Genomic DNA, 12,459 nt, shown 5'->3' on the forward strand with positions numbered 1-12,459 from the left:
GTGGACTATGAAGACATGATCTCTACTCGATGCTGAAGACCCCGGAAACTGGCGGAAGGGGCGGCCGTAGGTTTGCGATTGAGCTTCGGATAGTGACTAGAGACTGGTTCGGATGAGGCTGGAAATAATTTTTGAGATTCAGTCATCCGTCGTCCCCCACCAGGCAATCGATAAGCCGTACAGGCGCAGATATAGCGCCCCACCTGCTGCTGTAGGCTATTTTAGCAGCTGAGGGCTCCACGGGTCGCATACTAGGTAGTAGGATCAACATGGCGGCTAAGAGTATAACGTGACGACCTGAGTGATATGCAGCTATCTATGCGTTGCAAAAAGGAAATAAGTAGCTGTTTCAATTGATTGATAGCCTCAAACATGAAATGGGGCGATGTATCAAATGAATTTTTCTTGTTCCATTTGCAAGAAGGCTGAAGTCTGACAGTATGACATTTAGCTTTTTTTTGTACTGTATTCACTGCTATCACACACTGCAACAAGAGGAATGGCGAAAACGTAAGCTACATTTGAAAGCTCTTTGCTCTCCGTCCCAGCTGCTTTACGTACAAACAGGTCCTTAATACATATGTTCAGGGACCATGGATAGAGATCAAAGTCAACAATGTATTGGCGGATGGAACGTTCGTTGGAAGCTCATATTGAAGACCTCTTGACCATATAATAACTAATAAATACGTATCATTTTGAATCATGGAGAAACACGCCATGGAATCTCCACTTGAAGTATCTATCTAGGTAAGCCAAAGTGTAAGAGCATACATAAAGAGATGACAACTCTATATGACCCTAAGTTGTTCATAGTTTGGTCATGACCACTCAGTTTTTCACTCCATGCTCCTTGATCAAGTCACTAATGTGTTGGTCGGTGGAGTTTTTGGCTATAGCCTCGGTAACTTGGTCAAAGACCGCAGTATTGTCTTCCTGATGCAACAGCCATGTTGCTCCATTCTCCTCCTTCCACCCAAAAACATCAGGGCCCACCGGGTTACAGTCTTCATTCTCACTAATCGCCCGCCCTGCCAAAGCCCAGTTGCCCGCGGATACAATAGGATCGCCATCTGGGCAAACACATACATTGTTGTCTGCTGATATAATAATAAGGCCGCATTGGTTTTGATTATTAGCCAAGAACCAACTCGCGACGCCATTCGCGCCATTGTCTGCTTGCCAATTCACGCAGGTAGCGAGACCTCCTATGAAGCAGCAGTCATTGGGAGGGAGACCGGTGCATTGGGCAAAAAGCCCCGATGCACAGGCAGTATCTTGATTGAAAAACTGGAGAGTTGCTGTTTGAGCAAGGGCCAAAGAGAGCAAAGAGCTCCAAGCAAAAGTCCGAATGTTTGACGACATATTGGCTTTAAAGATGGTTTTCTCAATATTGCTTCTGAAAACTAGTAAAAGATGTAGTATCTTTGAGTGCTTGTGTAAGTGATTGGGGTTTCGTTGATGTCTGCGAAAGAACAACAGATGAAATCAGGTCAGTGCGGGTGTATAAATACCTAGTGAAGCAGACTTTTCCTAATCCCATCAAGACTCCGATTCTAAGCACCTGAGTTTTGGTCAAAGGAAATGAACTATATCACTAAGTATTATTAATTAATTGTGATGAAAGCAGGTTACTTACCTAGTAGTTTGTACGTGGTTCTCTGCTATTCGCCCGGCTGCATGCTATGTGCTGCCACTTGATTCTATCAACGCCCGCGTATCTGTTGCGTCCGTAGAGCCGTAAGCATATCACTGTAAGTTACGAGTCATGTTTTTCGATTCAACAGATAGCTCATATAATTATTTTCAGATGATTTATGTTATCTGATATAGGCGACTGTACTTGTACCAAACCCCCGCATTCCTGACATATTCATGTCAACACGGTGTAAAATATAGAGTTCATATATTGCACTTTGGACAAATGCCTATATGATTCCAAATGAGAGAGAGTCCCAAGCAGTCACTTAACAGAGTATCAGCTAGGTTTAATGAATTTTGTCCTCTGAGTCTCCTTGGCAAAGGTATCGATGGTGTTTTGATTATGTAGGAACAAAGCGCAAATCTGATTTCCTACCAAATAGGTAGACTGATATATGTAGTATTAGTGTGTAATAGCTAATGTAAGATAGTAGCCAAGGAAAAAGTTGGTGTCAAAGAATGTGATAGGTTTTTCAGGAATGTTAATTAGAATTGTTAAGACCTGAACGGACATTAGAAAAACAGAAGAGATGAAATTTGTTACCAAGATTATTAAACAAAAGAACAAGAAATCAACTGTGTGCATAAGGGCTTACTCGGTGGATTGATCTGGTCGTAGGTGGCCTGCTATACTCCCGCCTTGCTTTCTAGCAGAGAGGGGTTACATTGCGCCTGCTAGACAGCCCCTCGACAACCCCCCGACATCCTTTGAGTAAGAGATGGGTAATATTGTTATTACCCGAGGGGCCGAGGAGCTAAGTCAAACATCGTTCTTTTTAACTCCGACTTGTTTCCGCTGCGCTTTGTTTTGTAATACTTAACTTTGCTTAATATAGCCTATACCTATTGAGTATAAGTATATTTACTATATTAAACTACTGACCAAAGGAGATTGGATATAGAAAATGCTTTCATTTGCTGTTACATAGTGTGATATATACGGTTATATATTGTAACCCAAATACCACCAATAGTCCTCTATGTAACAAATGTATTCTATATTCAAATAACTCTCACCAGTTTTTTTTGTGCGAACTCAACAATGATACCAACAGTCCCATTATTTGTTGTTAATACGTGCTACTAGTTTATGAAAAACAGCAATCATAAGTGGTCAACAGGGGATACAACAAAACTTGCTTGTGATTGCCATGTATAAATGGGTGTCCTCGGAGGTGTCCTCGGGGGGATATATGATGAATACAAGTGACTTCTGCGCCCGCAAGATAAAAACGATTAGTTGCTGGTTTGCTACCATTGTCATATCTCATAATCAAGTATATAGAACTAGCTTGAAGTAGTAATTTAACTAGACTGTGCAGTTTTGGTTCTTACAAACTACCTGATCAAGTAAACCAAGTCTTTGAATTGACTGCTAAACGACATGAACACTTGGAACAACCTCTTTACGACTGTTTTTTACTTTGAAAGGAAGGGGTTTTACAATATATATAGGCCGCATCACCCTCTTTAAAATATCCTGATTGTTCTACACTCATCCTCACAACTCATACATTTTTAAGTCACTCAAAGATAGCCACAATCATGTTGTTCCTTAACAATCTTTTACTTTTCACTACTGCAGCTTTAGCTGTTAACGTGATTATATTCATTGTCGATGACGACCATAACTGTCCTGCAAATGAAACTGTTCTTGTTTGCAATGACATTGACCTTGGGATTTGCTGTACCAGCACTGATTTTACGGACTTTCCCACTTTGCAAGTCGCTGGGCTTAGTACTGTACCAAACGCCGGCAACGTTGCTATTGCATTCTCGCAATCAGGAGATAATAGATGTGGCGTTTCTTGTGATACCGCTTTTGCCGAAAACAACGCCTGTTTGTCTTGCGTTGTCAACGATGCTGATACTATTAGTGGCGGAGGTTGGAATATTCTTCCGCGGGGAGATGAATCTACGGAGTCGCTATCTGTCTGCACAGGTTCTGTAGAGCCTGACGAGCTCAAATACCAAGGCCGCTCGTACAATATTTATCATGACGTTCCTGCAAGTATCAGCGCTCAACTCGTCGATCTGGTCAGGAAGAACGTCGACGTTGCCGATTTCCCAGCGCACTTGTCTCAATATGAAAAGAAAGGTATGAAATCAGTCGCCACATGAAATTTTTTGGCTAACTTCTTAATAGCCTAAGCAGCTACCCAAGAACACTGATGTTTTCCAAGACGTCTACGTCCAATGAGTCTGTCTTGCAAGTCTGGCGCAGACTATCTCTGGAAGACATCACTCAAACGCGGGGTGGGCTACGTAAACCCATTTACGGATGACAAGAGCTAGTAGGTAGTTGGTGAGAAGATTGGAGTGAAGTTTGGAATGCGAATGTATCGAGGACTTTTAAAGCACAATCTTTTACGATGTCGTTACATCCAGCATATTGAAAACAATAGGTACCTATACTACACTCGTTTAGAAATTCAACTTTTATATCTTTCGCTTGATTCTATATAAGAGTAGATAAAGTAATGTAAATGTGCCGTCAAACGAGACATTGTGGGATCTACATAAGGCTTAGCCAGTCATGGGGTGTAATCTAATAAGCAGAGCAAGCGAGACACTATATACATAGATCCCTCTTACTTAGTATCTTCCTTGCGAATTGCTTCACGAATATCATGTCACGTTGATTATCTTTTGTCGGAAGCATAAAAAAGCCCAGTCTGATTGGCCAGGGACGAACGGATCTGATTCCACATACGCTGCACCGAAGTGAGCCGTGGCGGTTTAACCCAACTGCCCTATATTGCAAGGTAAGACAACCTAGCGTCGAGATCTTTGTACAAACTACAGTATGTCAAGGAGTAACAGGATAATAACTTGGCGGAAAGCTCCCGACACAAAATGTCAAGTGGTAGGATTCACTAATTGGCATGAAAGCATTACCAGCTTCCCTAATAGGCAATTGCAGATATCTAAAAACAGTAACTATATGAGGAATAAACTACAGCAGAATTACAGATAATTAAATGGCAACAGTTTAAATAACAGCTGATGCAAATACATAAAGCGACTTTCTGCCAGCTCATGAAGCGGACAACCGTCATTCTGACTTTGACACTTTCGATACATCGATTCCATCCACCGCTTCTTCGCATTCATCTCTTTCGCAAACGCATTCAGAGCTACAGCTGCAGCACAGCGAACAATGGCAAACTTGAAAACCCTTCTGTTTGCTCTCGCCTCAATAATGACGGTAGTCAAAGGCCAAGAAGAAGTCGCAGTCTATCTAGGACCCGACTGTTCTTTTTCTGTAGACATATCTCTCGGTCCATTCGAAGGTAGCCTCGGCCCAAACAACTGTCCCATCTATCCATTTGACCAGATTGAAGGCGGAGAGCAGCCTGATGGGACGTATCGCCTGTGGTTGTCGCCTCCCGCGTCATTGTTCGAAAACGGGAACCAGTTGATTGTGCGCAGTCCTGCAGCAAACGGCCAAGATCAATGTGGGCCGATCAACGATATTATAACAGGCGTGGGATGCCATGAAATAAACACCGCTGCAGATATTGTCTTGCAACTGTGCGTGGATCCAGAAAACTGCGGCGCGTCTTCGTGAACGGAGAAGAGAGGAGGAATCGGCGATGGCCAGAGGAACAATTGCAGCAGTGTGTCACCTTCACGCATTGACTTCGGCATAGCTTGATGTGATACGAATCAGTTAGTTAAAAATGTGTAATCAGCTTCAAGTAGCTTTATTGTGATATCGGCTAATTGCAAAGTCCACATGTGACAGGTCGTATACGATGCGCTTCTACGCATTACACTCCTGGAGTGTTGCATTCTTCCGCTATTGCTGACTCGCAGAAGTAAATGCTACAGCTGCGTCCACGAATCTTGCCCACTGGCCAAACTCGTCCTCATCCCGTGGCGCATAAATCATGACATACGGCAATGGAATGAGACCCATCACGCCACTTAGTGGATGCAACTCGGCCCATCCCTTTGCCATTGCTTCCTTGGCGTCAGTTAGGCTGAGAACCATGTGAGAACTTGCTTCTCCATGTATGTGAACAATTTCGCCCTTTGTACTTTTCTCCAGGTATTTTGGCAGTGGGCTGCTAATCAAGAATAATGCGGGATTTTCTTTGGCCTCCAAGCCAGACGCCTTCACAGCGAGCTTCTCTGGGTGGCGGCTGGATAATTCTCTTAGATGGTTGTTCATCCGTGTGACTATAGACGCATCGCCTGTTTCTGTAGTCTGCCTCTGAGGCGCCACGTAATTGGGGATGGTTGGCCGGTTGCCTCGACGTTGCGGGAGCGGTTCTTGGAGAAATCGTGAGTTGCCATGTGGTTCGTAAGGAGCTGAAACTCCAGGCTTTTGAAAGACGCCCAGATCAATGGTGCTGCTCAGACTAAGTGGGCGTAGAGTTTCTTGAAGAAGCCAGCCAAAGGCATTATGCGGGAGGCCACCGGGGCCAAGGTCGATATAGCCGCGATATGAAGGCATAATTAGAGCTGCTAGGGGAATGACAGCAACAGCAGATGTAAAGAGAATTGGGTGTTGGCGTATATATGAAAGCGCAGATGAATAGAGGCGTGAAGGATCCCAGGCTGACATTTTGGACTAGAGACTATTGATAGGTATAAATAGATGATCTTCCAGTTGCTCAGGGTAGTCTTGTTGGTTGGTGATGGTGAAAATTGTAAGATAGAAGTTGCTCTTTGAAGGATATCCGCGCAGAAAACAGAAAGTGTGAAACAGAAGGAGCTTCCAAATATAGGTGCATGTGAGCCGTTGACATCAGAGCTTCTGAATGGCCTGTGCCGCCATCCAAATCCGAACCCCGAGTCCGGATTGTATCTTAGTAGGACAGGGCAGCAGCCATTTTTTTTTGCCAGACCTCAAAAACCTGAAGCCGAGCCGCGTAATAGGTAATCGTCGCTGGAACCCATTCCCGCTCTTTTCAGACTTTTTGTCTAATCTTTCTGGGACCGGATTCGGTCAGTTTTCTCTGCCGGTGGACCGTCGGTTCCGACCCCGTCTTATGGTGTCTCGATGCTAGTGGAGTCTACGATGTTCGATCAGATCGGAGCTCCGAGCGGCTGTCGCTAATTTGTAGCGAAGGACCCTATATGCCGGTAAGCAAAAAGAGAAACATCAACTTAAGATTAACTGAACTTCACACATAGAGGGTTGCTCTGCTGTTTCGACTATTGCAGCGCTTGTTCTCCGATGACCCATTTGTTTTCTATGCAGAGTCAGAACGTCTATGCTCACTTCGAAGTGTTGAAGGTGCAATAGGCCGTTTCAAATAATCTGCGGTTGAATCTGTATTGCATTGCATGGTGAACTTATTTGGTGATGAACGTTGGAGAGTTGAGGTCATTGCACATGGCGGCAGTAAATTAGGCGGTCAGCCCTCTGTAAATCGTGCTGCAGATGATACGTGTATTTCTATTCAAGTGTTTGCTGACATCAAAGCTTCAGTTCTGCCATCCATCCCGAAACTTCTTGCCCAATGCTATGGGGGTAATCTTCTTGCACATAATGGCTTCCAGGTCCGAGATAGACAGTCTTGACATTCTTCATCTTCTCACTCAACGTCTTGAAGTGTTCCTCTCTGATGATGGCTCCAGGCTTCACCCAGAAGAACAGCTTTGGCAAGTCTGATTCCTGAAGCCATTTCATGTATCTTTGGGCCTTCTCCCACACATCTTCCGGATGTCCATCAATTGGAATCTCGTTGGGAAATCTCCAAGTGGGCTCACGGTCTGCAGGAACAAGAAATGGTCGACGATACTCAGTCATCTCCTCTTCTGTCAAGACTCGAAAGACGCCCCTGGGTAGAATAATTTCGATAAAGAAATTCTGCTCGATGATCAACTCTCGACCGAGCTCAGGAGTGCGAAGGGGTTGAAAGGTCGCTTTAAACTGAGGAGCCTGAGCGTCCCAGCCACCACTAAGAGCTGGAATCCACTCCATAAATGCGACACCTGCGACGCGATCTTCATGGCGACTGGCCCAGTCAAAGCCGAGAGCAGAGCCCCAGTCGTGGATGACGAGCGTAATGCGCTCTGTTGGCAATACGGCATCGAGAAAAGCATCGATGTAGCGCTGGTGGTCGCGGACTCTGTATTCCAACTCGGGAACCTTGTCGGAGTCTCCAAAGCCGATGAGATCCGGGATGATACAGCGGCTCTTCTTCGCTACATGAGGAAAGACGTTGCGCCAAAGATAGGAAGATGTCGGGTTGCCATGCAAGAAGACGACAGTGGATTTTGAAGACGTGCCAACATCGACGTAGGCCATTTGGCTTCCTAAAACCTGTACCTTCTTCTTCTCGTACGGGAAGGCAGCTGAAATTTCGAGGCCTCTATCAGTCGACATGGTGAAGGTAGAGAGAGGAAGACAAAGACTTGATCTAAATGCTGAGAAGAGTTCGACCAAGCGATTTCTTCGACTTTGGGTTGTTGTTTGGGATCGTGTAGGAAACGAGGAGGAGATTCCGCTCGTTTATATACCAAGCTAATGCGACTGGGAAGTCGGAGAAAGAAGCGAGTATGTTAATACTATCATCTTGAATCGTCGGCCAACTTTCCAATCGACTAATCTTATACATCAAAGTGATTTGGAATCCATTCCAATCTTGGTAAACCAACCCTGGGTGAACAGAGAGTCCCAAGCTAAGCATATTGCGGGAGTATGAGTAATTCACCCGACAATCTATCCCGCGCATCCTATCCCATGCGCCCATCAGGCATCTCCTCCGGTCCTAACGACTATTCGTTTCAATAGTGATATCAAGCTATTCCTGCTTCGGCCTGCCTAACTATACCGACTGTTTACTGATCTTCATTCTCCATAGCCCCATTGTCCATTACAATCAGTTTCAGGTTCAGTAATACGAAATGCTGTCGACGTATATCAACGTGGAATCTTTTGCATATGTTCTTCGAAGATGATTAATCTGTTCAACCATTTCGCCAGTTAGCCTGAGAAAATTTCCTAGTCCGGAAAATGATTCAACTATTTAGCTGCGTGAAGCCCAGACGTAGCTCGTGGCGCAGCAGTAATAGCTTCTGTTTCGCAACTCTTCCATGCAATGTCTTCCAATAGGTACTTCTACAGTGCCATTCTCTCTTTGATGTCTAAGTTTATGTTTTAAATTGGAATGAATACTAACTGTCTTTCAGTTCCGATCTTCTGCAAAGCGTTATTGACGCTCACGGTGGCCAAGAATACTGGGAATCGGTTCTGTTTCTCGCCGTAGAGTTTGAGTTCTCGGGGCTGGCGCTGGCCAACAAAGGGCATCCCGGGCCTCACGACGTCAAGATAATAGTCGATACAAAGACTCAAAAAGTCACCATTGAGAAATTCGGACCCTATTACGGATCATGGTCGCCCGATCGCACTGAAGTTGGCCAGATTGGTTCTCCAGATCCGTTGGATGTTCGAGAGAATCCCAGGGCTGCATTCGACTCACATACTTATGATTCGAAATGGGATGCCCACAACCTCATTTACTTCATCGGCTATGCATTTTGGAACTATTTCAATTTTCCTTTCCATCTTCAAGCATCGGACATCCAGATCCATGAGATAGATGGGTCGACGCCTGAGAATGGCGAGAAATGGAGAACGTTGGAAGTGGTGCACCCTGACGGATACCCAACACACACAACAGTGCAAAAATTCGACTTTGATGCTGAATATCGGCTGCGACGCTTGCATTATAGCGTGGATGTGATGAAATCAGGCCTTCCAGTGTGGCATACTTGCTACAACCATGCTGTCTCTGGCAAGTTTATTTACCCGACTCTACGAGTTGTGAACGTAACTGTGCCGGGTAAATCTTTCTTTTCCCCTTTCGTTTTGAACAACATTACAGTGGAACCCATTTATCTTTAGACGTTGCGGCAATGAAATCTGGACGCTGAAGACATCTTATATATAATACAAAGTTGGTTCGCATATCACATGGTAGCTTGTTTGTGGCAGATACAGTGAAAGCGATAGTCCCACGAGGGTACAGCAATATCTGCTTAGCAAGAATTGCTTACTGGACTGTAATTGACATGCTCACGTAACCGTTTGAGAGTGGGTTCGTGTATCTGAGCTGCGCACGCTGCCGGCGCCCAACGTGACCCATTAATGTAAACGCAACTTCATTTCTCGAGGGAAAGTAGAAGACTTTATGTGTTTGTAATTTCTAGTTACGCTAAGTAAAGTCCAATTAGAGTTTGTCACAAGACCAGAATAATGAGTCACTCTGTCGTTTCGCAGCGACTGTGCATCATTGCGCAGCCCAAGAGACCTCGTCGTTTGCTTGAGCCCTCTGACAACTTGACCAGAACATTAAACGAGGAATATCATCTTGTACCCATTCCAAAAAAGCTTTGGGCTTGGCGATTTCTTTCTTCTCCCAACGGCTTCAGGATTGTAGTAGGAAAAGTTTCGAGAATCTTTCTTGTACTTCGGTGGAACATGCCAACCGCGGTGCAATCAAGCTCTTTCTTAGGGTAGTCTTTAACTTTCTAGTCGTCTTGACACTGATGTTGTCATATGAATGCGAATCTACATGCCCTTGCCTGAAACCTTCGTGGCAGGCATGAGCAAATGTGAGTGGAATGTATTCAAGCAGTACGCTACCTAGAGTTGTGCTGAACAGCTAGCCAAAGAGGCCCCAGTCAACGGCCAAGCTGTTGACATGTCGCGCCTGGAGAAGGTCGTCTCGTAATCTTACAGAAAGTCGACTCAGACAACTAGTTCCCCGACAGCGTTACTGGCTACGCTGGAGAATTATATTGAGTCACGAGTCGTCCAATCTGACAATTAGGCTTTCCTCACTTATGCCCTTTCTACCATAGATGGGGACGATGCTATAGGAGAGCAGTCTACTAAGGCCTCAGGAGACAAGAGGATGGGGGCAGGAAATTTTCTGGGCGAGCAGTACAGGTTTATGCACGACCCTGAGTCCTTTAATGGGTCTGTGTTGGATATGAATCCACTACGAAGCACCAAACAAGACTGTGAAAATAGAACTTGATAAGTGGAACTACGCCGATGGTGGTGAGAACCCAGCAAAGTCGAAAGTCGTGCGAACACTTCAGCTAGGAGTACCTACTTATGCCTACCTAGGTATTGAAATAAGTCGACGAAGCGCTGCGTTCAGCCATGGGTAAGTCTTGCCCTATTGACAGAAGCAAATGAGATGCCATTTTTGTTGTTTCGTCTGTTCCTTCTAGTAGGTACATGTAATTGGAACTACAGTATCATCGCAACAGCCATGGTAATTTCAGATTAGCGAGGCATTTGGATGAGCGACATTCGCTTACAGCTTGACGAGATTACAAAATGCTGCTCGGGCCGTACTTGTAGGAAGATGGTCATGGGACGGCAGCGATCAGAGAAGTTAGCCGACACGAGGGGAAACTCGTGCTTAGCGAAGGCCTTCTTGGCCGTCATCCGAAGAGATGGCACTGCAAGTTATACAAAAGTTTATTTGATGCTAGAGGACGCTGACATGCCATTTGACAGCACAGGATGTGACAAGTGACGGCCGGGCCTTGCTTGATGCTCAGCTCGAGGCTCAGCTGTCCACGCCCTGACTCGGACGCCGGGCGGGCTGAAAGAGCGGCCAGCGGTTCTGTGGCATTCTGGACAGGGCTTCAGCGAGGGGATCCAGCATGCGGTGCCTGCTGATGAGGCGCCATTGCCAGCCATCATACGAGCTGTACACGTATGCCATCAAGCGAAGCAGCAGGCATATTGATTAAAGAGACGGTGAAGCAGCAGAGCAGACAGAAACAAGAAGAAAACAATCAAAATAAACGAGGGTTACTGTTGCTTTTGCATCTTTAGCTGCCGCAACGTCCCAGCTGAGTCTGTGCTTTTGCCCGTTCAGGACTCTCGCATTTGTCTCCAGCATAGACGACCCGGTCCTAGGCTCGGCAAGCATAGATCCTGGGAAACGCCCCGTCTGTAGGTACCGTGCTTGTAGGAAATCACCCTTTTGGAGACCCCGGGACGCTGGACTGTGCGTTGTCACCGATACTTTGGCTTGCACGCAGCGTCGCATTCAATCTCCAGTACCTGCAGCCAGTCCATTGTTCTATGCAGCATGGGGCCGGCTTCTCTGCGGCAGAAAGCAGAGTACATGTATGGTCTGGTGGGTTCGAGACTCGACGATGGCTGTGAGAAAAGCTGGTGACGCATCAGCAAACAAATTATCGTATTGACAAGTACATGTAGCCTGTCACTTTCGTCTTATCCACCTGACGTGCCGGCATTTCAGTTTATTTTGACATGCCGATTCCCAAGACAGCAACCAAACAGCAACCAACATGCAGAAACCAATCCAAACCACCATCAAATCCATGTCGGCCCACTGGACGAATCGGTAATTCCCCGCCGCCCACAGAACAGCTCGCCGCCAGCCCGCGCAATTTTAGCACGTTTTTTTGCCCTGTCAGTTGGAGTCACAGGCCAGCAGCGAGACAAGCACAAGAGACAAGACAAGGCCAAGGCAAACCCCTGTTTGGTGTCCGCTTCTTCTTTTTCTTCCCATTGCCCCCTTTCAAGGGTAAAGATACGCTGGACCCTCCCAAGAAGAGTTTAACGCTATTTTTTTCTCTCTTCTGGGAGGGTAGAAGATGGCGGAGAAGAACCCGACAGGGAGGGTGAGTTTGCATCAACCCGCGGCCGCCTTTGGCGAAAACTGACTGGTTTCTTTTTTTTCTCTCCATCGTTTGTGGTGTAGCTATATTTGCCTGGGTGCCTTGCGCTGAGGTTTGCGTTCTTGG

At 45.8% G+C, this 12,459-nt stretch overlaps 4 protein-coding genes across 4 annotated transcripts; 2 read left to right on the forward strand and 2 right to left on the reverse strand.

Annotated features, from left to right (window-relative positions):
- Positions 1-3,246: 3,246 nt before the first annotated feature.
- Positions 3,247-3,852, forward strand: TGAM01_v202215 (hypothetical protein; the record flags this gene model as incomplete). The annotated part of the gene is made up of 2 exons (XM_018800430.1): positions 3,247-3,799; positions 3,848-3,852. The coding sequence occupies 2 exons, from the start codon at positions 3,247-3,249 to the stop codon at positions 3,850-3,852; spliced, it is 558 nt and encodes a 185-aa protein (XP_018666572.1).
- A 1,651-nt stretch (positions 3,853-5,503) lies between these two features.
- On the reverse strand, positions 5,504-6,274 carry TGAM01_v202216 (hypothetical protein; the record flags this gene model as incomplete). Its single annotated transcript, XM_018800431.2, has 1 exon — positions 5,504-6,274. One exon carries the CDS (start codon positions 6,272-6,274, stop codon positions 5,504-5,506), a length of 771 nt encoding a protein of 256 aa, XP_018666573.2.
- An 858-nt stretch (positions 6,275-7,132) lies between these two features.
- TGAM01_v202218 (twin-arginine translocation pathway signal) lies at positions 7,133-8,044 on the reverse strand (the record flags this gene model as incomplete). Its single annotated transcript, XM_018800432.1, has 1 exon — positions 7,133-8,044. One exon carries the CDS (start codon positions 8,042-8,044, stop codon positions 7,133-7,135), a length of 912 nt encoding a protein of 303 aa, XP_018666574.1.
- A 715-nt stretch (positions 8,045-8,759) lies between these two features.
- On the forward strand, positions 8,760-9,565 carry TGAM01_v202217 (hypothetical protein; the record flags this gene model as incomplete). The annotated part of the gene is made up of 2 exons (XM_018800433.1): positions 8,760-8,773; positions 8,851-9,565. The coding sequence occupies 2 exons, from the start codon at positions 8,760-8,762 to the stop codon at positions 9,563-9,565; spliced, it is 729 nt and encodes a 242-aa protein (XP_018666575.1).
- Positions 9,566-12,459: the final 2,894 nt, after the last annotated feature.

The sequence above is a fragment of the Trichoderma gamsii genome (genome assembly GCF_001481775.2).
Source record: "Trichoderma gamsii strain T6085 chromosome Unknown Scaffold_5.2, whole genome shotgun sequence".
NCBI lineage: Eukaryota > Fungi > Ascomycota > Sordariomycetes > Hypocreales > Hypocreaceae > Trichoderma > Trichoderma gamsii.